Source organism: Pezoporus flaviventris, unplaced genomic scaffold (genome assembly GCF_033815535.1).
Source record: "Pezoporus flaviventris isolate CSIRO_AGI_PZ_B2104156 unplaced genomic scaffold, CSIRO_AGI_Pfla_v1 ptg000079l, whole genome shotgun sequence".
NCBI classification, from domain to species: Eukaryota; Metazoa; Chordata; class Aves; order Psittaciformes; family Psittacidae; genus Pezoporus; species Pezoporus flaviventris.
In genome coordinates this window covers 6,441,948-6,468,892 of record NW_026892627.1, presented here as the reverse complement: position 1 = coordinate 6,468,892, position 26,945 = coordinate 6,441,948, and the positions used below count along the sequence as shown (strand labels likewise).

General features: G+C 38.5%; 1 protein-coding gene across 7 annotated transcripts in view; it reads left to right on the top strand.

Annotated features, from left to right (window-relative positions):
• Positions 1 to 26,945, top strand: part of XYLB (xylulokinase) — an 89,391-nt gene that overhangs the window by 20,473 nt on the left and 41,973 nt on the right. For 5 of the 7 annotated variants that reach the window (XR_009747070.1, XR_009747071.1, XM_061474501.1 and 2 more), the window contains exons 10-15: positions 1,159 to 1,240; positions 2,243 to 2,283; positions 2,695 to 2,810; positions 4,872 to 4,987; positions 7,962 to 8,035; positions 9,393 to 9,489. Coding sequence is in view for 3 of the 7 variants with exons in the window: in XM_061474501.1 (XP_061330485.1) it covers positions 1,159 to 1,240; positions 2,243 to 2,283; positions 2,695 to 2,810; positions 4,872 to 4,987; positions 7,962 to 8,035; positions 9,393 to 9,489 (526 nt within the window). In the remaining 4 variants the exon portion in view is untranslated. Of the gene's footprint in view, positions 1 to 1,158; positions 1,241 to 2,242; positions 2,284 to 2,694; positions 2,811 to 4,871; positions 4,988 to 7,961; positions 8,036 to 9,392; positions 9,490 to 12,207; positions 12,360 to 12,449; positions 12,836 to 13,684; positions 14,833 to 15,074; positions 15,127 to 15,699; positions 15,738 to 17,004; positions 18,823 to 26,945 lie in introns of those variants that run through there. The other 2 variants (XR_009747072.1, XR_009747073.1) reach the window with 2 other exon arrangements.

The window sequence follows — 26,945 nt, the reverse complement described above, 5'->3', positions numbered from 1 at the left end:
AACAGGGCTTGTGCTTAGAGTTCTGCTAATAGGACTTTCTTGGAGTGTATTTGCATGTACATGCAAGCATGTGTGCACAGATCCTCAGTGCTATGCTGCTTGATTTAATATTTTCAGGTGTATTGTGAACGTATATGCCAGAGTATAAACAGACATCTTTGAAAACTGCTAGCTGGTGTCTGTTGTAGCTTTCATTGTTGACCTCCTTGGGTTCTTGCATGCCCTGGGCTATGATGAGAAGAGGTTTGGTAGATGCTCCAGTGATAAGAACCTTTGGGGTCTGCTCCCATGCCCATGAGCAGCTGGTCACTGCAGAACTGTGCACCATATTTATTACTGCAGAAACACAACCCAACATCTGCATTTCTTGACAGAGAGCTTGTTTTAAACTCTTCATAGAGTTAATGAGGTAATCCTTGTGAATAATTTGGGATATTTAAAGCTCCTCAGTTCATGTAGCATAATGGTGAAATCAAATCAAGCTGCACATCTCTTAGAGTAAATGAATTTAGTCTTACTACCCAGTACAAAAAGAGCTATTGCTGTTTCTGGTGCACGTGTGTAAGAGTGTGGTTACGCATTACCTGATACCTCTGAATTCAGTACTGATGTTCTGTAAAGGAGAGGAACGTATTAAAAATCAGTACAGGTTTTCTTGTGTTTTTTTATGGATGTTTTTTCCTCTGTGGCTATCAAATAGATAAGCCAGAATAGAGAGGTTTGAAGGAATACAGTTCTTGACCCCTAAAATAATAGGGGTCATAATCACGCATTTGATGCTGTGATGTATATTAATGTTGTGTTTCCTCCTATGTTTGCATTGAATTTCTAATTTCTGTGTATTAATATTCATGTATGTGTGCAAAACAAATGAATGTGTTTATGTAACTTGATGTGAATAACTGGTGGAAGACCCAAAGCTAAATGTTACTATTTACTTAACCTGTTTCAAAATTTAATCTGAGGGTATTTCTATGAGGTTCTCAACAACAAAAAAATGTGTTAAAAATCTATAAAATATTAAGTCATGCCTTAAATATACAGAAATGATTATTGTAGCTGCTCTGTTTTTTTTCAGTTCTGTGTTATAACACATTGTCATACACTGCAAGATTACTTTCTGTTTTTTGAGCTTTTTTGAACTCTTTCTTTCCTTAGGGGCCCATTTCTCCATATTATAGTCAGCGTTATGGCTTTAGCCCTGATTGTAAAGTGGTAGCATTTACAGGAGACAATCCAGGTGAGATGATTAAACATGATTTAGGTTCAGTGAATATGCTTATGTATGTACTAAAATTCTAAATCAATCTCATTGATTCTCAGATGCTTCCTATACAATGAAAGAATATCGTTTTTGTCAGCGTTAATACGTTTTTCCAACAGCCTTCAATCACTGCTTCTGAGATATAGGCATCTTGGATAAGCTGGGTGTGATAAATGAATTCTCTTTTTGCCTAGTAATTAGAGTCACTTGATTTGCTTCTTGGTAACTTCAGTTTTGGTCTGCCTGCCCCTAAGAAAATATTCTTACTATGAACTGCTAACATTTTAACTTGGAAAATATTAATTTAAAAGGTGCTCTTCTGTCTTTTCAACCAAAAAAGACCTTGTAGCTTTCTCTAAGAATTAGAGCTGTCCTTTTGTCAGACTGATAGAGCTCAATATAAGAGAAGGTGTTAATTTAGGGTAAGTTTTTTAAATCTTGGAGACTGAGCGTAGAGCAAGTTCATCTGTTTCTCAAGACTGTGAAAATAAAATACTTATCCGTGTTACTGTAGCATATGCAGGTTTGAATCAATATGAAGGCTTCATCATGGTATATTTTATGTTCATATTCTGGGAGATGTTTAAACTTTGCATTTCCCAGAAGTCCAATTTTTTTCTAGAGATTCAAATCCATCTTAGTTCAATAAATGTGTGAGTAGTCTGATATATAAGTGGGAATGTTTCTCCTTTAAAGTGTGTTGTTAAGTAAAGGATCTGCTGTATTTAAAAACTGAATACATAAAACATTAGATACTCATGCAGGTTTGAGCATTTTGATTTTGTTAAAAATTGCTCCCTCACCCAAATGCTTTGACCATCTTTTACAGTGTATAGACCAAGGCCATCATGAGCATATTTGCCATTTAGATTGTGCTTTGAGGTGGTGAATGTGATGTATTATGATGTCTTGCACAACATGCTATAATTGAGTCAAACAAGGAACTTTTTATCTGGTATTCTGACTTTTTGCTTTCAGCATCATTGGCAGGGATGAGACTTCAAGAAGCAGATATTGCAGTAAGTCAAAACATACTCCTGAAAATTGTCCATATTCCCAAATAAATGAAATACATGATATGTAAAATAGCTGTACGTTGTCAGATAATTTTATTTGCTAATGTTGATTTTCCGTTTATTGGATTCATGCTTGTTTTATTTCTATCAATCTGTAAGCTGCCTCAAAGATTGTAAGTAAACTCCTGTGACTCCTTTTTGCTAATACTCCAGACATTAAAACCTAAGTCTCTTACCTCGTATGTATTTGCTGGCGCGACAACCTAAGTCAGAGCTAGCTTCAACATGAAACCAACTGACTTTTTGTGTAATTTAAAAACAATTAGTGGTAATAACAAATGGTTTTAATTTAATTTCTGTATTGCTTTCCATGCACATTGTGATAACGCTTCAATTATCATTTTCCCCCTCCAGATTAGCCTTGGCACAAGTGACACATTGTTTCTGTGGATCCAAGAACCAACTCCTGCCTTAGAAGGTCATATCCTCTGCAATCCTGTTGATTCTCAAACATATATGGCACTTTTATGGTAATATCATTTACTTTCTGTACATCTGGGATTAGTAACATATTTCTTCCTCTGTGTTAGTATTTTTTATTTCTTTTGCAAAATGATAATGAATAGAACATTCAGCATTCGGTATGGTATATGGCAATGTACTGCTGAAACATTTGCATCAACGTTATAGCATTTCTATTGTTTAATTTGAGTAACTGAAACTGCAGAGCTGTGGAGGATAAATTCTCATGGCAATAAAAAGCTGAAATTATTTTTACATATACATAAAGCCACTTCACCATGAATCTAAAGCAGTACATTTAATGTACAGGAATAATAGTCTCCTGAAATATAATGTGAAATGTCAAAAGCTTGACCAGGCTATATAACTTCTGTGCTCTTCTAGTGGTCCAGAGGGGACAAAATAGTGCAAGTGAAGATTGCCTTTTCAGATAGTAGTATAATCGGTGCTGTTGAGGGATGCATTAGGCTGTGCATGTGGAAAATACTGAGATCTCAAGAAAGCCAGCTGTGAGAATGATCCTCATGGTAGCTTTTGGCTTCTGTCATTTGGGAATTGTTGGGTTCGTTGCCAGCCAAGTAGGTGGAAAGGTGGCCTGAAGCTATGTTTTCCCTCACTGAGTCACTGTATTCAGGGTAGAATCTTCCAAAACATGTCATAGTATTTAGGCAAATATTTGCAAGTAATATGCAGAGAAATTTTGTGTCTAAATCATATGGGTTGGAGATGCTTGAAACTCAAAACTTCAGCAATGCTCGAGTCTACCCTTTAACTATAATATTGAATCTTATCTGAACAGTAATGTGATGCTGTAGATGACTTTAGGAACAGTGCTTATAAAGTTGAGTTCCAAAGCATGATGTCCATTGCACATTACCAAGTATCATATTATGATTTTCCAGCAGTTATTATTTTTCTGAAGTTTTGCATTCAAATTTTTCCTTTACCCAGTATTTTACTTTCGCTGTGTAAAAAAGATATATAAACAGCCTATTCGTAATAGCAAAGGAAAAGCTGAGGCATTTTTCTGATACCTGTTATACTGCTATTGTTTTATTGCAACTTAATATGTGCAGAAGGCCAAACCTGCCTTTCAGAGCACAAGATATTTCTGTAGCCATGCAGATGCAGTGTTCCTGTTTCTGCTGCCTAGTGATTTATGCTCTGACACTGCCCTTTTTGCACCAATGCCCTTTTATTTCTAGAATATTAGAGTTAAGAGGGGACTCCTGGTTAGTAGGGGAAGAGTGCCCAAGCTACCACGCACAGTGTTTGCACAGAAAACTCATGTAATTTCAGCTGCTGTTACTGAGCATGTTCAGTAATTTCCTTGCCCTCTTTTTGGATGTTTTGGTGCCTTTTCTGCTGAGTTGCTTTGATAACTCTGTGCTGGAGAGCATTCAAGCTACTTTCCTCTGGGTTTGAGTCCAATGCTGCATAAGTATTTTATAACGCTTGTAGTGTTATGTTCACAGAGGAGGTGAAGAAGTTGACTTCATGAACACTGAGCACTGCATGTTTTGCAGTGCGATTTACTGGCTCTGGACCAGAAATGTGCAGATGCAGCTGTGGTACTTTCCTTTGCCAGATCGTGGGTTGGGACTAGACCTAATAAGTCATGTTGGACCCTAGTTGGCTCCATACTGGTACCATGCTCCTGAAATCATAAATGCAATGTAGGGACACTCTTGCTCCTCCTTGCAGAGTCATCTCAGAGTGAGCTTTTTAGCACTGCCTCAGAGTGCTTCTCTCAGGAAGTGTCTTAGCTGTTCAGATTTAGCCTGGGTTTAGTGTGGCCTGCAAAACTGGATCTAAACTGACTTATTGGAGAGGTATATACCAACATCTCTTCACTGAGCACCTCAACACGTCCTGTAATCTTTTTCTTTCTTATCTAGTTTTCTTCCTCTCTGTCTTTTTATAATGAAGGAGTGATTGTATCTTTAAACTTCCCCAGCTTTATTCAGCTGATACAGTAAACGCCAATATTGAGTAAACCAGCAAATTCCTTTAAGAATCTAGAGCCAAAATGTTTTAGAAAATGTATATGTTGTGTTTGTGTATTTCAGTTTTAAGAACGGCTCTCTGATGAGAGAGAGGGTCAGAGATGACTGTGCTTCAGGCTCCTGGGATGAATTCTCCAAAGCCTTATCATCTACTGTTGCTGGAAACAATGGAAACTTGGGTATGATCCTTAGCAGGGCTGGGAGTTCAGGGTTTCCTTAGACACATGTTTGAGTGGGTGTTGTACCTACTTTTTAACTGGGTCATTATAAAGGCCAAGGATTAAGTTAACTAGAGAAGGGGAATTCATAATGTGTACTTAAAAAATGCGCTGTTGGTAGGCTAAGTGTCATGATAATATTTTCCTTCAATATTCACTAAATAAGAAAATTATATTTATGGAGCTCTTTTAATCACTGAAAGGGTATTAGTAGCATCTTAGCTAAGACTGTTTAAAACTAGTAATTTCTGAAGGAGACTTTAATTAGAGATATGTTTCTTTCTCTGAAGACTTAAACCAAGTGAATTAAGTAGCTCCATATTATTTCTTTTTCAATCATTTCTCCAGAATCTTGTTCATACACGTGGACAAAGCAGTAACGTCAAGTGATACGCAGATTTCCTTATTTTCCCCCATGTATGTCAGAGTCATTTCATCCTGTTTCTTTACCCCACATTATAGTAAGTGAAATGAAAGAAATGATGATGATAGAAATATTGTAAAAGCTTAAACCCATGTATTTCAAGTTTTACATTATTTTCTTTCCCACAGTTTAATATTTTACAAGTGTAGCAGGTAGCTGTGAAGTATGTTATTGAAAGGTGAGCATATGTGTAATCAAGATAAAAATTTAACCTTTGTAGAGCTGAATTTAAAACCATCACCATTATCCTAGATCTGAATTAATGTGAGTAAAATTAATTTAAGAACTGTAGGTAGCAAAGTTTTAAAATGTAGATATTTAAGCTATAGAAGACGTCACTCCTTAGAAAAGTGAATTTAAGATACAGTTCATTGACACTATGAGATTAGCACTGATTTTTCATTTTTAGAAACTCTGTTATATTGTCTGTCAGATCCATTCTCTGTGGGGTATTAAAATGACCAGGAATCACTTTTCACTAGAAGGAAAATCAATTCAGGTGTTTCAGAAAATGGCAAAAGGTTACTCTAAAACCCCATAGTCAGTCGCTATGGGTGGTATTAAAAAAAATTGGAAGTTCATGAAAGTACTGTTACTGATTTCAAGGGTACCAGGACACCAACTTAAAGTTTTAAAATTTGTATTATAGTGTGTTTCCTTGAATATCCCATCCCCTATAACAAGGGGTGTTTGTGAAAGTTGTCCTCAATAACATGTATGGTTGGATAACACTGTAAGAATACAGTGATCTCCAAAATCTGAGTTCCAGAGCAAAGCAAAGAAGTAACTAGTTAGCCACCCTCCCTTTTATAACTTGTTCCTTCATTGCCTGTTGTGAGATGTGCTTGCAGATGTTTGAGAGATGGGCAGAGGCAGCTGCTAGGATGAGGCTGGGATAATGCGAGTAGCAGGGGTAGTAAACAGGGAAGGAGGAGGAGTGACCAGGTGAGGGTCTTATTGTATCTGGGAAGTACTTGAGAAGGCTAATAGAGTCATAGGATCACTTGGGTTGGAAGGAGCCTTAAAGACCATCCAGTTCCAACCCCCTGCCGTGGGCAGGGACACCTTCCATTAGACCACGTTGCTCAAAGCCCTGTCCAGTCCGGCCTTGAACACTGCCAAGGATGGAGCAGCCACAACTACTTCTGTTCCAGTGTCTCACCACTCTCATAGTGAAGAAGTTTTTCATAATATGTAATCTACCTCTGCCCTCTTTCAGTTTAAAGCCATTCCCCTTGTCCTATCCCTACATGCCCTTGTAAAAAGTCCCTCTCCAAATTTCCTGTAGGCCCCTTTAGGTACTGTAAGATCTCTCTGGAGCCTTCTATTCAGGCTGAACAAACCAGGCTCTGTATGCCTGTCTTCATAGGAGAGGTGCTCCACACCTCTGATGGTCTTTGCGGCCCTTCTCTGAACTTGCTCCAATAGGTCCATGTTCTTCTGTTGGGAGTCCCAGAGCTAGACCCATCCCTGCAGGTAGGGTCTCACGAGAGCAGAGTAGAGGGGGAGAGTTGCCTCCCTTGACCCACTGGTCAGGTTTCTTTTGATGCAGCCTGGGACAGCTGGCTTTCTGGCCTGCAAGCACACACTGCTTGGTCAGGTTGTTTGTCAACCCAACATCCTCAAGTCGTTTTCCTCAGGACTGCTCTCAATCTATTTTCCACCCAGCCTGTAGTTGTGCTTGGGATTGCCCCAACCTACATTCAGGACCTTGCACTTGGCATTTTTTTTATTTTTTTTGTTTTAATTTTTTTTAGATTTTTTGTTTGTTTGTTTGCTTTTTTGGCTAATAATTGTAGGCCTCCTAGGGCAACATATTCTTGTTTCAAGGTCTGAACATTAGAAAGTCTCCTTAGTAGCTTAGCTATTCAGTTCAGTTTCTCTGTCCTTGTTTTCTTTTTCTTTTTGAGTCTCATTTCTTGAATATCTTTTCTGACCGTTTCAACCGTTCCTGCCATCAACACAAAAGAAATCTTTTTCACACTTTTTCTCTAGTACTCTACAAAGCATTCATGCATTTCTTCAGATCTCATCAAAACTATTCAGACCAGCTCTGCTTCATGACTTAAAATGTCTGATGTTCTCTAATATGCTCGCAAAATCTAACCCAACAGTATTCCTGTACTCTTCTTGCTTGCCATTTTATGTGTTTTGTTTTTTTTTTTTCCTTTCACCCCACCCCTCCCCACTTCCCCATTTCTAACACATGTTGCATGGTATCTATGTTGCTTGCATGTGTGTTTGTTGTGGTAGATGTGTGCTCTTCATAGTCTTGTTGTTTATATATCGTTTGGATTCCTAGACCCAGACATGCTTAAGATCCACGTTTTTGGAAAGTAGTGACATTTTGATAAATTTGTGGACTGAAATCAGTTAAGAAACAGGGTGCCTGGCAACTCAAATGTCCAAATACCTGATAAGCATTTATTATCATTTTAGCTGTGTGCTGAAATAAGATACCAACTTTGGGCTAGAAGCAAACATGACGCTCTTTAATGTTCCTTGGTGCAGGTTTCTACTTTGATGTGATGGAAATTACTCCTGAAGCAGTTGGGATTCACAGATTCAACAAAGACAACCAAAAGGTAGTAATAATCTAGTTAACGTCTCAAACCTTGAAGGAGTGCTGTCAAGGCTTGAAATCTTTGCTGTTATCTTTCTTTTTTTTTTGGTTGGAGATACTTGCTTTCAAGTTTTATTTATTGGTGCAAGTCCCTGATGATGATTTTCATAGGGAAGTATTTGGACTGTAGCTTGGGAGTGTCTACAGTGCAAAGTCTGAACTAGAACTTAAGTGGTATTATTTTTAGGAAATGTTTCCTTTACTGGAAAATATGGATTTAGTGAAACCAATTCTGTTTTGGAAAAGGGATTAACTTTAAGCTTATTGAGAGCTTAATACGCTTACATGACTTGGTCCCCACCTTCTAGGTTTCAGACACACAGATAAGGATGTGTTGAAATTTTGGGGCTATAATATTTTGTCTTTTGTCTTGTTCTAAATGTGTATACGAAGACCTCAGTTTTCTGTCATGCATGGCTTGGGGTAACCTACAAGCTACATAGTTGTATCTAAGGAAACACAGGCTCAAGTCCAATTGGAATTAAAATAGAAATTATGAAAAGGAAAGTTCTTTGTATCTTTTTTTCTTTTTTCTTTTGAGGAATGGATATTGTTTAAATGTCTGGATTTCTGGATGGTACTGAAACTCAAAAGATGTCTTTTATCAATCATGACTCCCAGTCAATTAGACTTCACCCAGGTGAAGAGAGATTGATACTGTCATGTGTTTGCAGTGTAGCACTAGTGTCTTAAATGTTTGCTGTTTAAATGAATGCTTAATCACTTCTGTTATGCAAGTTGTAGGCACTTATTGTAGCGCATGGCAAAACTCAGTATTTTGTGAAGCTTTCTTTGTATTTTAGTTCTGTATTTTCCTACTTCTGTTGCATTTTTCATACTCTGGTTGATGAAAGGACAGAAAAATGTTACATGTAGAAACTAAATGGAAAGATTACATAGTTTCACTTTTGTGGAACCAGAAATAAATTTTTGTGACATTGCTTAATGCATCTGAATTTTATCTACCTGCTTTAATTTTATATTTTTGAGATATTGATTCTTAAGCAGCCTTTGGTGCTGAGAAATGCATAGAGAAGAGTTTACAACTTGCAGTAGAACCTCTTCGCATTGTGTGTTGATTTCAAGTTTGATGGATTTGCCAACAAACACTGAGGTTATGGGTTGCGTTCTCTGTCATGAGTCTTTAGGTCCATCTTATGTGTATGAGTGAAGAACTAGGCCTTGCTGAAAGCAGACTTGGGGTGAAGATAGAGATAATAAACTATAAATCTGTCTCACTTTTTTAACCAGTCTGCAGCTTGGCATTATATACTGTGTAAGGTGCTTGTTAACTTAATGTATTCCTTCTTTGATAATAGGTTTCAGTCTTTCCAAAGGAGGTGGAAATACGAGCATTGATTGAAGGGCAGTTCATGGCCAAGAGGATTCATGCTGAAAAGCTGGGATATAAAGTCAGTAAGTATGATGAAAAGCGGTACAACTCATGGCACTAGAGATCAAATGCAAAGATAGGAGTCCTAACAGTAATGTCAGTATTGTGATTCTTGTCCTGCCTGATGGATATAGAAACTGGTATAAATTCTAAATTAGCCTCCTGGAAAAATTTTGGATGGTGTGTTGGGGCAAGTTTTTGCAGATGTGAATTTTAGAAGGACTGATGGTTTAAGATGACTTCTTTTTCAAGTATTCTTGCTGTTTCATTGTTACTGAGCTGCATTATCAATTTTTAAATAAGAGTTTGGGCTTCAACAGCTTGTTAAGTGAAAAGACGACCAGCCTTCTTCCTTAAGCTCAAGAGTGTAACTCAGACAATCTGAAATCTATGTTCAGTTCCTGGATCTCCCATAAGCCTCTTTACCTCAGTTTCCTGTTAATAAAGCAGAAGCCTTTTCCCTGTCTTGTGATTCAGAAAGCAAGAGATCTTGATTCCTAGAGCTGATAATGTGAGTAATTTTTAGCACATTGGAACAACAAAGTCTGTATTTTACCTGTAGAAGTGGGATCAGGTCATTACTAGCTGTACTATTCTACAAAAAAATATACAGGCAGGTGGGTAAGATGTTTTATTGGCATTTTCTGCCACTGTATCAACCGGTGGCGTCTTAAAAAATATTGAATTATCTTTTAAAAATCGTATTATTTTTATTTACATCCTGACGTTCTCCTTTACAAGCCAACGCTGACCTCCTAATTTAGAAGCCATTGCCTGACTCTTACCTCCAGGCTTTTATCCATAATCATGAAGGATAGATTTTTTTTTACTTTTAAAAGAGTACTTGGAAGCTGTAAGTTGAGAAAACATAGAGACACTGAAACAAATCACAAGGCTTGGCAACACCACCTCATAAATTTATGCCATAAAGGCTTTGTTGTTATATATTTTCTTATATTCTTGAAACCGCATTTATTTGGGAAGGTTATTTATGGCAACAGGCTGAGATTCAAATAGATCGTGTTTAAAATACCTGTTATAGCCTTCATTCTTAGATTCTGCTCCACCAAAAGCTTGGCTTATATGGCCTAGAAAGCTCATGGCTGAAGAGGATACTTTTGCAATCTGTAAATGTCAGGGGTTAGACAAACACCAGAGTGCAAGAGGAACTGTTTAAGATATCGGACAACTCTGACACAGAAACAAATGGGTAGAAATTATCTGTAAATATGTTTAGGCTCTGTAGGACAACCAGAAGCCTAACTAGATTTAGGATGTGGCTTAATAAGCTTTAAAAACTTTTCTTTTTTTAATGCTGTAGATGTCTACAGTAAGAAGGAGATGGGTGTGATTGCACTATGTTCCTCTAGTTTCCGTGGAACCTTGTATGCATTTGTTTTGTTGCATCCCAGAAGTCTTTCAGCTATGTAGTAACTAACAGATGAGTTGCTTTAAAAGAGAACTGCTGTATGTAGTGTAGGCTGTATGCATCTCCCACTTTTCCTTAGTGGTATTATTCAAATGTCATATTCTGTTATTTGTGTAGTAATGGCAGGCTTACATATGCATTGTTGTGTGACAGCTCTGAAAACAGGGTGAGTTCTGAATGTGTTTGAGGGTACGGATGAGCATTGTGGGAATTACTCTTGTATTGCTAGACATTCTCTTGTTTAATAGCTGCTGTTTTTCAGGCTGCTTCTCTAATTCTTCTAATGCGATTTAAAATCTTATTTATCTTTTGGGTGAAATATACAGTCAGGACCCTTGCGTTTATTCAGTTCCTTTTAGGCCTTGTCTACCCAGGGAATTTACTTTGATTTTTCCAGGACTCAAGCTGATATACGTTCAGAAATATAATCACAGCAGTGTAAATCTTGGCTTTTGTTGTTGTTTACAACAATGGGAGAATAGAATAGTAACTGCTCATAATATCTGGAAAGTTATAGGATAACACATATTAAATTGATCTGTAACACAAATGGAACTGACATGGTCAGTCACAGCAAATGTTTTGCTGTGGTGTCCTGCAGTTTGTGTGGTGCCATCTCAATGGTGCATATGAGTCAGAAACCTGGCTAAGAAGTGCCCTAGCTCTGGCACCAAGGTTCTGGAAAAATCATTTTGGCAGTCATGCACTCTGTTCTTGGGCCAAATGCAGTTTGGATGACTGGGATCTGAAAAGCAGCAGCATACATGGAAGAGAATTTTGTGAAGATAAATAAATAAAAATCAACCATATACAGTTCTTGGTTATGCACTGTGAACATGACAAACATTAGATAATCCCTTAGAATTTACTTTCAGTTAATGAATATACTATCTTGCTAGGAGCAGTATTTTGAATCCTCAGTCTAGCTAGCACTGCAGGAAGAAGTGCAGTGATGCTGAAAGAGTGTCTTATATTTGCGTGTGATTTTGTTCCCAGTTTGATATGAGTGGTTGTCTTATACAAATTGCAAATAATAGTTTCAAAACCCCTTAAAACAGCTCTTCGGGTGCTGTTTGTGCTTGCCTGAAGCCATGTGCAGGGGTTTCAGTGCGCCTTGTGTGCCAGTAGAGGGCAGGGGATTCTCTCTCATGACTTTTAATTTGAGGCTGGGATGTGTGTGTCAGCCTTGTTTTGAAAATGGCAGTCACCAGATGATCCCTAGGAGAAATGTTAAGCCTTACATTAATCGTGATATAAGGGTTTTAAAAGTGTGTGTCACTCAGTTCTAATTGCTCTAATCTTTCTCAATCAGATTTCAGGGGAAATCATTCAGTAACACCCTGTATCCTGTTTTGCTTATGTGCTTAAGGGGTGGATAGAGGATTGAGATCTAGAAACAAACAAGTGAAGTTTGGTCTGTCCCTGTTGTTTACATCCTCCGATTCAGAGATTCATGCAGATAAGGTGAAGGTTTGCTGTTCTGGCTTTATTTTCCTGAATTTTGATTGTATCATAAACAACTGCTGTTGTGTTACTTCCTTTTTCTGCTTGCAGCCATCCCCTTTTGAAAGCCAAACTCATGACTGGTTTTCAGAGGCTCGTCATACAGACATGCTTGCTGCATTGGTTTGTGGACTCTCTGAAGTCAAAACCATGGTAACTTTATAGAGAAATGACAGTGTCTGCAGCTTACTGACACAGGTGATCGCAGCAGCTATAAAGCTGTCACTGGTTGAAACTGATCTGCCAATATATACTTTAATAACCTTGGTGGTCACTTCAGAGTTGCTTCTATTCCTGACCAAGCAATATTAAAGTTCATCCCAAAATTGACACTGACTGGAGAATGTTGCAATGGTCCTTGCTTGAATCTAGTGAAGCTATCCTAGTAAAGATCCACAAAAATGATTATTCTTGGGAGCAAAATCTACCTCCAGGCCCACTGTTGGGTTCTGGTGTTGGTCACACATGTAGTCAATAGATATTTAAGTGATGTGCTGGTCTTCAGTGTAGAAAACTTTGTGTCAATGGTAATCTCAGCACTAAGTCCATATGTACTGGGTCCTGTGTGTGCTAGAGTTGTGTTAAACAAGGTTTTTGTGGGACTGCAGCATCAATTAATAAATCATGCCTTGTAGGTGGCTGGTTATCTGGGGTGGGGTCTGTGTTGAAACTGTTAACTTTGAACAAGGCTTTCTGCCTTCACCTTGTGCCTGTCAGTGAGTTTATATACTCCAGTTGCTCTGGATGTGCTCTTTGTGTCACAGTTATACCTTTAGGAATCTGATTCTGCCACCTAACTGTCAACAGCAGGGGTAGATGGGTAGAAGGTGCATGCATGATTACAAGCATGATCTTTGTCCATAAAATCCCCTGTCTGTGTTTATTATGTAATTTACAGCTTCTTGCATACATAAATCCGTCACTCACAAATAATGTTGGTGCCCTGAATTCTACTGACTGTACTTGGTGCTTAAGTCCTGGCTGGAGTGACACAGACATGCCTATGGCTTTGCACTGGTGTAAGAATGAGCCATTTTTTTTCCTTAAGTGCTACATGTTGATGGTGTTTCAAATACGTGAAAGTACATCCTTCTGATCAAATATACAATGAGATGCTTTCTTAAACAAAACAGCAGTCCTGCAGTGCTAGGGAAAAATTGGAAATGTCAGAGCATCCTGGGTTTGACATCTCAGTGATTAGAGGGGGGAACTTATCTTTTCTGAAGAACTCAGTCTAAGATTACATGAGGGCAAACTCAAAGGTGCCCAGTTTCTTTTTTCTTCAGGTGGTATTTTCTTCTGATGCTATTTCCAGCAGGTTGAAGGTAGTAATAATGTGTGGCGCTTTGTCTGCAGGGAAGGCAGTGTGATGGAGCAAGGGAAGCTCAGAAAATATCTCTTAGTATAATATGGTGTGATTGATTTTCATTGTTCATGATGTCACACAGAATCACAGAACCCGAAGGGGAGGCATGGGGCTGTCAATTCAGAGCAAAGTGTTGGTCCATTGGAGGATGAACTGGCTTTCCAGTTTGGCAAAGCTAGATAGCACTGATCCTTGGGACACTTTGGAGATGGCTTTGTGTCAGGCTATGAGACAGGTTTTTCTGCTGGTAGTTGTCTTTGACTGGCTTCAGTGACTGTAGTCTCCATAGTCTTATGAAATATCAAGAATGTTGGGGTACTTGTTCCGTCGGTTGTCCTTACCTTCACCACTAAGTGTGCTTCTACTCCAGTTGTAGCAGTGTTCTGGCTGAAAACTGTGAGGCCATTTTGTAGTTGCATACAGATTAAATTGATGTTTATGCCCTGCGGGATTTAAATTTCTTGGAGAAATCAATACTAAAATGTTGTGTTGGCTTCGTGCTTGTCTCTTGCTGTTTGCTGCTAAGAGTGCTGATGTTGTTTCAGCAGCATGAGGGTGATGGCTTTGTTAGGGGCCTTTTGCTTCAGCAAGTGAATGAAAACAGTTTAAAAATAATTAGAGGACAGAGCCCTTGGTGAGAAATTGAAGTCCTTTGTTCACAATAATAACGAATAATGGTATAGGTCAGATTGGAACATATATGAACAGAGATGGGGCAGAGAGTACCGCTTGGCATGCAATACAAACAGACCATAAATATGCCTTGCCATTAGATCTTGAGCCTGTATTTTTGAGGGAGGAGTGTTGGCTTAAGAAGGACTTTCAAATTCATCAAAGTCAGGATCTTCCTCCCAGATAAGTTAGTGATTCTGCTGCAGAGGATATTTGTATTTTCTGATGAAAGTTCCGGCTGATAAGAGTGCCAGTGTGAGATGGGCAATACCTTGCCAAGAACTTGACTGTATCCCCTCTTATTTTCCACAAAGCATCAGACTGCTATCACATAGCAGAGCCTTCCAGGCACGATCAAGCAACGCTTGGTTTTAAGCCAGTGATCTGGAGTGAAAGGTTGGTTAGCTCATTACCAATTCCCTGACCAAGTATTTTGCAAAGAAGAGCTTTTTTATTATTACTTGGCTCCAGAGAGCCAAGAGTATTAGTTTAACTAATTTTAAAAAGGGTTAGATAAAATGTCTCTGGAGGAAATGACCTAATGTACTATAAGGAAGCTGCATACGTGCTCTAGAATTTTTCATGCAGTGGCTATTGTCTTGCTTTTATTTTGTTTTATTGTTGTTATACATATACAGGAAACACAGTGAAGACAGAAAATCTGAAGAGTTAATAAAAAGATTGGAGAAGGTACTATCAGTCTTTCATTTCTGACACAATGATAAAATGTTGTCATTGTTTGAACAATCACTTTTAATGTTTGGTCAGCAAAAGACTAAGTATGTAAATGGTTCAATTCCTGTGCCCTAATGTTAGGAGGGATTGTTTATGGCTGTTTCAATGATGTACTTTTCAAGCAGTACTCAGAAAAATAGTCAAGCTGTCAGTTGACTGGTTTTGTTAGAGCTTCATGGATCTTTAGAAGCTGGGGACTTGGGCATCAGTTATCTAATAAATCTTTTATCACTTGTGTTTTTAGGACTGATCTAGTTTTAAATCCAGTTAGATTAGGGAGGGAATGACATGATTGCAGTCTATAAGTACCTTCTTGGGGAAAGGAAACTTGGTAGTATAGAACTCATGAGCCTTACAGACAGCAACACTATTGTTCAATAACTGAAAGTAGGTAAACCTCAAATGACAAGCAAGGTGCAGATTTTTAACAGAAACTGAAATAAAACATTGCAGCAATTGACAGGATGTAGTGAACTCTTTAGCACTGGAAGTTCTACAAACAAGGTTTGTTTTTTTTCCTAAATACAGGTGCTCTGATCCAAAGAGATTGTTCATGTTATAGAAGGGTGAGTTAAAAGGACCAGAGTGGTCCATTCTGTCTCAGACACATGGGAATCTGTAAGAGATGCCATTGCTAGGAAGCTCATCTGATTCACAGCTATATATACATTGCTTTGTAGTAATCATTTCTACCAATAGCAGCTGCTGGTATCACTGTAAATGACCCCCTGTTTCTACATTCTGCTTGTAAAACACTATAGCTACCTTAGTTGACACTTAGTGAGATGATACCTATTTATTACTTTAAATCTTTCTTCAGTGTCTTTCTGTGTTTTCATTTTTGTTGCTCAAATGTGACAGGTCTGTTAGTGAACTCCATTCAGCTCTCCCAAGAATCCCTAGTCTCTCCAGATGTCTTTCTTTTTTCTGGCTTAAGGTTATTCAGCTGCTCTTACACATCTCATGTTATGCATCACTTCTGAGCACTAAGTGTTTCCAAGCTTTCAGCTGCATCAATCCACCCTTGAGATTTTTCAGTGTTAACAGGCATTCTACAAGTCATTCTTTCCCGACCTACTCTATTTGCGTGCATGTACAGTAATTTTTACTCTGTTTGCTGCATGAAATTAAGCAAGACAGTTTTGCCTTACTTTAAAAGAGATCATTGTCTGAGTTGTTTTAAAATGAATTTAAATATCTGAAGTGTTGGTTCCATACAGACTTTGATTTCTAGAGGACAGCTTCTCAGTGCTTACTCAGATTATCTCAAGAGAAAAATAACAAACCACCCTGCATTTATTAAGTAAAAACAGAGTAAAAGCTCACATGTCTGTGGGGAAGGGGAATTCTGCATTCTACTTGCGTAACTTTAATTGTCTTTAGACGTTAAAGGATTAATTTGGGCAGCTTTTTTTTTTTTTTTTTTTTTTTAATTTCTGACCCATGGTTTTCAGGAATGCATGTAAAGGGCAGTCTCTTTTTCTGCCTTTAAAATACGTTACTTAGCCTGTACATGGTGTGTCTAACTTATGCACTTGCGAAGGTGTGCATGGTGCATGTAAAGTGACAGGTCTCAGCCCCAAGGCTTTCACAATGTTGGTTCAGTCCAGGTGTAAAGGACAGCAGCGGATGGGAAGTTCATGAAAAATAAGCTTCAAGTGCAGTATGTGCTTCTGAAGTTCTCGCTCTGACATGAGTACCAACAGAGATTTTTTAGGTTTGCACTTGGAGGCTGTAATTTATGATCAGTGACAGGGCTGACCCAAAGAAGGATGAAATTCCTGATCCCAGCTTCCAGACAGTGATATAATTTTTCTCTTTGATGTTTAAAAGGCTGGACTTGAGTCTCTTACAGTGGCCTTCAGCACATCAGTGCTATTCCGACTTGGAAAATCTAAGGAGTGTATGAAAGAACACAAGGAAAAAAGTTTGCTTGAAACTGAAATTGTCTTCTTCCGACTGCGCTTACAGTGATTGTACAGCATCAGGCAGACTTAAAGTAAAACTAAACTCAGGTGTACCTGCTGAGCATTGTACATCAATTACTACTCAAGTAGAAAGTGAGTTTAAAAGTGGCCGCTTCTCTACCACTTATGTTGGTTTTAAAGTATTTGTCTTCCGTTTGACAATATTTAAACTTAAGAAATTTCTGAAAAGTGGAAATTTGAAATTAAAAATAGAGTATATATATACATACAAAGGGAGGTTTTGTGATGTTTTTATTTTTGATAGTGTCTGAAAGTGAAATACCGTAGAGGATACCTCTACGGCAGATAACTGAACTTGTAAATCTTTATCTTTAATGTTACTAAAGTGTGACTTAACTCTCAGTGTTTCACCTCTGTGTGTGCCTATCTCGGTTGACTCTTCTGAAATGCGTAATTATTAGCTGTTTTCAGAAGTTCTGGTAGATGGAAGTTCAGTTATGCACGGTTTGTAGAAACCAGCTAGCATCTTTATAAAACATAAACCTGTGTGCCTTTGTGTTTCCACTTTTGCAGCAACACTGAGTGGAAAGAATGGCTGCATTGGAATTTGAATGAGCTGAATGCTCTGTCTCAAAAACTCTATGAGAAGGTGTTTGCTGTGCGCAAACACACAGTATTGAATTCTTTCTTTTTACAAGGCAACAATGTTACCCAAGATAGCAATTCTAAACAGTGTGTATTCATTACAGAAGTAGAAGCAAATGGCAGTATTATTTTGGAAAACAAACTGACTTGGAAATATGCTCGATTTCCTTAGCTTAAAGTTAGTAGCCAGAGTTTCAGTGTACTTATCTATCTAGTCAATGTACTTCATCATTGAATGCAACGTTCTTCACTTTTGTGTGTTTTCCTGTCATGTTTTCAATATGTTAAGATCACTTCTGTTACATTTCAAATATTGACTTTGTTGGTAGAGGAGTTTGGATCCTAGGGGTATCCATGTGCTGAAGGAATGCATCTGGGAACTGTATTCCAGCACATCCTTGGCTGACTTCTCTGTGTTTCCAGCATTGGGTCACTCAGTTCCTTCCCTCACCATCGCTAGTATCTAGTACCAAACAGGTAAATCTCAGTATTTATCTGTACATAGCTATTTCCATGTGTGCATCTCAAGAAGTAATTATGGAGAGCTGGAGGGCACTCAGCATTGTTTCAAACTGGCAAAGTATTTCTGTGCTGTCGGTGGCCAACTAAAACCTACAAAACAGCAGAAAATAATATATATTGGCCTGTGTAGCAGCAGCACTGTGAGTAGCATTGGAATTAAAGTGGTCACAGAGCTGGAGGGATGATGAACGATATTTTCAAAAGCATTCACTCTCTTCACTCAAGGTGCTCTTGATCTTTTCCCTCTGTGTTTATTCTGGTCAAAAATGAACTTTTTGTTATTTTGAAGTGGTTCTAATTATAATGGTTATACAAATGTACAAGTGGAGAGCTTCATGAGTAATCTCTTCAAATTAAGTGCACTTCTAGTAAAGTGATTTAAGTTTACCTGCAAGTGAACACTTGTGCTGGAGAGTGATACAAAGCTTCATATATCATATCTGATTTTTGTCTGTGAACATAAAAGCCTGGTACCCACTGAAATGCAGGTGAACATCTGAAGCCATTGTTTTTAAGTATGATATGTTAGAATAAAAAATTGCTGGCAAACGCTCAGGATCTAGTGGCTTCTTGTTTATTTTTGTGTTTTAAATTCCTCTTTTATTCATTGGAGTTATTAAATTCTTTCAAGTATGGTAGCGGCTATGAACTTTGATACAGGTCGGGGCAGATTATAGATGTTATCGAGGCTGTTGCTTAAAGTGTAATCACTGCAAGGGCATTCCTGTTGATTTCAGTGCTGCCATTTGCATGAATAAGGGTTAATCATGAGAACCAGGAGAGTGTAAGACTATAACCCTAATTTCCATCCCCTTTTATATGCTTGAAAATGGGTTAGATCACTCCTCAGAGGCCCGATCATTTAACTCTTTTCATTTTAACCAAGGATAAAACTGACAGCAGTTCCAGTTTGGAGAGGCCTCAGACAAACTTCTGTCATCTACCTCCCCTATACATCCTTTCTATCTGTCCTGATGGCACATCCAACACCCCAAAATCAGCTGCACATTCCAGCAGACTACAAAAGCAAAAGTACATTGAGGGCTGAGGTAGGATGTGTTGTATTCTGGTGGTTAAAAGAAGAAAGTTTCATATATGTATGTTTTTACCTATACGCACTCACACACGCTATATATATATAGTATAAATAACTATATTGTGCAAATAAGTTTTCTATTTCATTTAGAGGATAGGAGGCAAGACTGGAAATTCACAGAACCTTTTGGTTATTATAACTGACGTTTCTGAAATGAATTATTTTCTCTGAGTAGTCACTCATGTGCAAGTGACTGGTACGTGTGGAGATGCAGAAAATGTCTTGTAGAACTATTGTGGCTTGGGTAACTCATGTTTCTGATGCTTAGGAGTGATACCACAAATGTATGAGAAAAGTGATGTAACGAACAGTGTATACCTAAAGAGCTCCAGATAAAAGGTTCAAAGAACAATTATCGCAGTTGAATGTAGTGTTTTAAAAACAGCTTAATCCATTTTCCTGCCCTTTTTGTGCTTTTCCTCTAAATAACTCTAATGTATAATAATTAATTGCTTAAAATAATACCTATAAATCTAACAAGGTTTATCTAAAGCTTGGCTGCACAGAGGAAACTTCATGTTTGTTTCAGTGTGAGAGGAAAAATCCATTTACTGAAAAATATTAAGAAAGCTAATATTAATTTAGATGGAACTTAAATCTTTAATGGCTTTTTAAAATTATTTTCCTTAGATTTTAATTTGAATTAAATCATTGCTATTGTTAAATTAGTTAAACACTAAATTAAGAAATGCAAATGAAGTAAGCCCAAAATCCAATGTGGTTATTGTTTTTATTGATATATGTAGGCTAGTGGTGCGGAGCAAATTCCAATTATATCTGATCTGTTATTTGCAGTACAAGTTCCTGACTCTTCATTAAGTGTAATACATTAGATTAAATGCTTTGCTCGATAAGAGCTTGGAAAATACCAGTATTACAATAAACCACTTGCTGCTTTTGTCTCTTTGTTTGGGCTGTTAGCGCTGCCTGTAATGCAGGCTTTCTAGTTTAATGTTTTAAAATCCTGTCCAGTTGTGATCATCAGAGAAAGATAAATGTAAAACTTTAGGTAGCATAGTCACAGGAGGCCTGGGAGCAAGGGAGAGTTGCTAAAGGCAACTCCATTACATACATGAGTTCACCTGAATAAATGTTCAGTGGCTTCTGCTATGCTAACTGTAAATACTAGTAGCTAGTGAGGAAAATGCTAGTTTCACATGATGTATCTCCCTATATGATTAAAACATCCAAAATAAATGGAGCGTGTCTTCAAGTACCAGAACTAAATTTATCCAAGTTGTTCTGTATCTGTTGGTTTATACTTTTATAAAGTGCAGTATCCTAAACTGACTAAAATAAGTAGAAATCTAGGTAGGAAAGAGGAAAATGTATGTGCCATTTTGAGCTTGTCTGCTTTGGGCACAACCAAAGTACTTGTCTGTGTAAAAGCTCCTTTTTGATTTTTAAACTACTTTTTTCCCTGGAAGCCATTCAGGAAGGCAAAATTGAGCCAAAGCTTCTCATAGCTGCCCTGTGACAGTCCCAGGTGGAGAGAGGACACCATAACCAAGGGTAAACCTTGTTGCATGGCTTGCTCTGCACAGCTCTTGGGCAAGCCAGGCACACCTGGTGGTACCATGTTCCTGAGCTGTGCCTGGTTTCTGCCTGTGCTGCTGTATCCAGCAGTAGCAGCTTCATAATCATCCATGTGAATAAAACTGTTTTGGCTTCAGTCAATAGTTAATCTTTTCCTGGCAGGATAAATGTTGCAGTTGATGTGACGGAGCCTTGTGAGGTAATTACTGTTCTGTTTTAACCTAATGTGGTGGGCATAGCAAGTGTATCTAAAGTGTGGGCTGGGTATGGGAGATGGCATTCTAATGCTGTGGTTAAGTCATTTGTGATGTCTAAGTCTGCAGGGGGAGTATTTGGCAGAGCTGAGACAAGACGTTGACACCCACTTAGCATGGGTGTCAGCCTTCTCACCCTATGCCCAGAGAAACTTCTGCCCATTCTACTCTAAGTAGTGTAAACCAGTCGTTTTCCATTCTCTCTCTCTCTCTCTCTCTGTCCTCCTCTTTCATTTTCCCCGAGTTCTGGATCAACCTGCATCTAGAGTAATTCAAAATGGTTCTGTGAAGACACAGAAAGAGACTGTAATGTTCATTACTGGAATGAGTGAAAAAAAAGCCCTCTTTTCTGCATCATCATGAGAACCTCACGGTATTTGCCGTCTTGCTTTGTTTCACATTTGACTGCTTAGTAACTGCTACCATGCTGTTAGCAAAATGCTTCTCTTTCTTGATGCTTTCCTCCCATGCCTGTTGTTACACAAATCCTTGGAGCATGGCTCCAGAAAGTCTCCCTGAAACACTTTCCTCTGACAGCATAGTCTATTCGAGCTACTCCATGCCCATGGTCATCAGAATCCCTATTCTGTGCCTGGGCTAAAAATGAGACCATTCTAGCTCAACACCTCCTCCACTTCCATATGTTATACTGCATTTGTTGCTGAGGGTGATGCCAGCTATTGAGTGCCTCCTTGCAGTGGTGGCAAGGAGGCAGGATGATGAGTTTCTGGGTTGCAGACAGAGATCTTTACCTTGCAGGAGATGTTTTGTGGTTTTGAGGTGGTCATTGCTTGGGCTTCTCTTCTGTAAGATTTTTGAAAATCCTCTTACATAGATGTTTTCAGGTGCTTCTTCCAGACTTACGGGCCTTTTTGCCACACCGTGATCAGAGGATAACTAGACTTCCAGAATGAGACTCTGGCCATTGGGCACCATGTTGCAATGGCATCATCTTGTACTTGCTTAACTGTATTGAATGTATGGCACTGCAGCAATCTGCAAAGAATGAGGTCTCTGCATCCAGGAAGAGCAAACAATGGGTTGTTTTCAGTGCATGCTAGTTAAATGGGAATCAATTATGGAGAAGTCCTGGAAGCACCGGCATGGAGGAAAGGTGGATTTGTATTGAACTTTAATGTTTGACCATGCTGCATAGTAGAAGCCTGTTTCCTCCTGCAAAACAGGCTGGTTTCAGGTGCCTAGAGTAGTGTGTAGGTTATGACCCAGCTCATGCAATGAAGTCTGTATAAATAAAAGTACAGGTATTATGAATAGTGAGGATAAGTAGTGCTGGATTAGAATATAAATCTTAAACAGGATTAAGCCACAGCTAATATGTACCTATGGAGCAGAATGTGCTTTCTGAATAGGGAACAACCTAGATAAACAGATTTCATAATTTCAGAGGCAGCTCTGCCTCAGTTTGTAAGTGATCATGCCCTTTTATACTCCAAGGAGAATTTGCATTGCACCAAAGATGAAGATTTTCTTTGGAATCATTTTTGTTTGTTGGCCCAGGACTGAGAAAAACTTGCTGCAGGATTTGTGTAGGATTCATTTGCCCCATCTGAAATTCTGTCAGGGCTGAAATGAAATGTGAGCAAGAGGAAGAACCATGTAATGGTACAGGCTCATTTGTTTTCACATGAATGCATTAGAGCAAAATCTCACTTTCATGAATCAGCATTTCCTTTGTCAATAACTTTCAATATTAAACAGTAAGGTGACACCAGGATTACATTGGAGAAAAAGTAAATTAAACTGCGACAAAAGATTCTGGAGGGTAAATTGACATCTCAGATCTTGATTCATGGTTCAGCTACAGAACAGGATGGGAATAACTATTTCCTTCCCCATATGTTTAAAATTGTTTTGTAACTGAGAGAGAAAAAGGACATTTCCAGATCCTTAGTGGATACCGGCTCATTCAAATCCCACACTGTATTGAGAAAAGATACCTTTACTACGTTCCATGTTTTCTGAAAATTGTGATGTTCATTCAGTTTGTCAAGATATGGAGCGGATAGTTGTGCACTTTCTGTGTTGCTAGAAAGAAAATAGCTGATGTTTTAGTATCCTCATGTGCTGAAATGTCATATTCTTGAGTCGAAGTGCAGTGTTTCCTTCTTTTCATTCTTACCATATCCATTTTCCACACATTAACCTCTTCCTGACCTAGTGCCACTTATGCATAAAAAGCCCAAGTGCTTCTAGGTTGCAAGCGTAGCAGTTGTCTAACATGCTAGTCTTGACAAGGATTCAAAGGAAATACACAAATTTAAGAATAACATTAACTTTAATAAATAATCCTGGGGAAGTTATTTTGAAATGCTTATTCTAGTGAAAAGGCTGTCATTAAAGCTTCCGAGACTGCTGTTTAAATTACATAGGTGTCTTGCTACTCTGATCTTAGTGGTAGAAATTATTCTCCCTTGGGACGCACTTGGTTCATATCCATAAGTATCCGTGGGTTTCAATAAATACAAGTACATGGCATTTCCTTGACATGTCAGTTTAGCACCTCCTCCCTCATGCTTATTTATGTAAGTCTTCTAAACTCTTAAAAAAAAAAGTTTCCTGTGTTCTGCCACTTGGCATTACCAGCTCAGTCCTGAAATGCTTTTGTTGGCTTTAGAAGTTCACAGAAAATCTGGAAGACAAACAAAAACCAAGAGAGAACACGCTTTCTGCAGGATCAGTGGTGCAAATTGCCATTTGTTTTGCTTCTCTATTTGTAGAATAGATTCTGCACAGACAGCAGTGAAAGCTTCCCTATCCTGCAGTCCCATCTCTGACTTAAGAAAGCACCTTTGGAAGAAAATGTATGTATTTTTATATAAATGGGCTTTATCTTTAGTCTGGCCTTTTTTTTTTTTTTTCCCCTAGCTTTAAATACAGACATTATTGTCTCATTGGCTTGTTGATGCTACTGATGCTACTTGTGTTTAAGCATGTTCTGAAGTGATTTCCTAAATTCTTAGCTTTAATTTTTCATCTCCTGCTGAAAGCCAGCAAGAAAACTGAGTCGTGTAATTTGTGACCTAGTGTGTGCTTAGCAATACCTGGCAGGAGTCCTTTAAACAGGGACATGTGGCTCAGGCCCAGTTTCTCAGAACAGAGAGCTATTAGTGGCGATACCTCCAGTGTGTTAGTTGCTGTGACTATAAACACTGAGAAAGGTCTTCTTATATAATGAGAAAAAGCCAAAGAGGTGAGCTGTACATCACACAACCTCATCCAGTGTTCCTCTAATCCTGTCTTACACAGTCAACTGTCTCTCCAGGCTTATTCTCTGATATGATGATGAGAAGCTTATGCTTGTGACTTGAATAAATCACGTAAGTTGCATGTTAAACAGAGGAATGGTATGTTGGGAGCCTCATCAAATTCAACAAGGAAAAATGTCAAGTCTTGCACCTGGGGCACATAAACTCCCTGCGTTGATAAGAATCAAGGAGGGAAGCTCTCCTGAAATGGACGTGGGAGGTCTAGCTAAGAATGAGCCAGCAGTGTATCTATGCAGCAAGGAAGGCTGACATCATACAGGCTGTAGCAACGGGAGAATAGCCAGGCAACTGAAATAGATAAATTACTGTTCTTTCTTCAGCAGTCCTTTAGATCAGGTCTGGAGTACAATGCCCATTTGGGACCCCCTAATGTAAGAAACACATTGACAAACTGGGCCAAGTGCAGTGAAGAAGCCACCAAGGTGCTTAGGGGCTGGAGAGCCTGTCCTGATCAGGGAGGCTGGGGGAGCTGGGCTGTTCAGCCTGGAGAAGAGGAGACTTTAGAAGGGACTTAATGGTGGCCTGTTGAGGTGCTCTTTGGTGAGGTATCCAGCAGAGGGATGTCAGACCATATCCATAAATCGATAGTTTCTAATGGGATATACAAAAGATAAGTTTTTCACAGGGAGAAGTTATAACTATAAAGCATTTTATTAGCGGGTTCTTGGTAACTGAAGGTCTTGAAACCTTGTCTCAGAAATGTAAAAAGACAAGGCTGATTTTATGTTGTTCTCCTTCTGAATAAAATTGGTGTATTGACCTAGTTCTGTCACTCTGCAGCCGCAAGCCAATTGGATCCTTCAGCTGCTACCTCATCTCATTTTGCCTCATTTGGACAGATAGAACTAATTACAGTAGGTACTCTATCCAAATTTTTGCAGATTAATTTACAGCATGATGAACAGTCAGTGATGGAGATGCAACCAAGAAAGTGAGGGGTGCTCTGACCTTGTCACTCAGATGGATGTGGAGACATACTGCTTTTTTCCCAGATGGCTCTTGAGTTTTACAGAAATCAGTGACATGTTTGATTACTTCTGACAAGCAGAGAATGCATTCTCTTTTAGCTGTATTGTGTTATGCCCTTCATGACAGTGGAAGAAGGCGAAGCAGCCTCTTGACCAGCCACCCTTTGAGTAGAATATTATGGACTGAAAGTCTTGGGGTTGAAGTACAGGCTTTCAGCTCCCATTGACTCTTGGTGCTGTAAGGATTAGAAATGGTGATGCAAGAAATTGCTTTGGGTACCTGTGACGTCAGTGAAACTTCAATGCATGCCTAAATAATGTTCTGCAGAGATGTTTTCTCAGCAATCAAGATGTAGCTTACATGCTATATGACATTTGGTAACTTTTGCGAAACAGAGAAGATTAATTTGAAATTGCATTAGCATATAGTAAAACAGGTCAAGATTGTAGCAGTCTTCAGAATTATGATAAATATAATTAGGGTTGTGAGACTTTTGTCTTCTTGTGAGTTTTAAAACAAACACATTGTGGGGGGAATGGATATGCTTGGAAATTTAGAGCTGATACAATCAGATGTCTGTTTGCAACATTTGAAGGTGCCTTATTGGTTGGCTTGATGGTGAATATTTTAAACACTCGGTGTAAAATACTTTCATGTATTTTGTGAAAAGAAAAATGTGCTGGGTGTGTCTTCCCCGCAGCATTCTTTTGGACCACCTCTGGGTTGACCTGATTTACAGGCTTTCATTCAAAAGTGGCAGAGAATTAAGGGGAAATTCTTTCAATAGTGCTTAAGACTGAAATAGTTTTGCTGCTGTTGGTGAAGGTAAGAATGGTTATCCTGAGTCAGGCCAAAGGGCCAGCTAGGCTAGAATCTTCTAACAGTGGCCAGGCTGTAATACACAAGCAAGGCTTGAACGGCTGTTATATCCTCCCAGCTTCCACCAGTATGCAGTTTAGCAACTTCCTGAGCCTCAGGGTTTTTTATTTAACAGTGTTGACTTAGTTTTTCCCATGAACTTCTCTTATCACTTTTTAAAAGAATGTAGGTTTTTGGCACCCATAGTGTCCTGTAGCACAGAGCATTTCATCTGAGCTATGCATCGTGTGAGAAGTCCCTATTTTTTGTTTATATTGAGCATGTCACCTGATAATTCCATTTGCTCCTCAATAGGTTTTGTACTATGAGAAACAGTGAATAATTATTCTGTATTTATCATCTTTTTGACTGCCTGTGTATCTGCTGGCCTCTCCCTGGTATTGTCTTAGCTATTTCTTTCCTTGGCTGAAGAACTGTAATCAAGACTTAGTCATGTCTCATTGGAAGCTGTCCCACACCTTTGATCAGCCTTGTTGTGCCTCTATGTATTGTTTCCATTTTTACTATGTATTTTCATGACGTAGGATCAGTACTACACTGAATATTCAAACAGACACTAACCTTTTATTTAAAAGGTAGCATAATACTATCTCTGGTTTTATTCTTTTAATACAATTTTAATGCACTTGCTTTTTCAATTTTTAGTAATGATCTAATA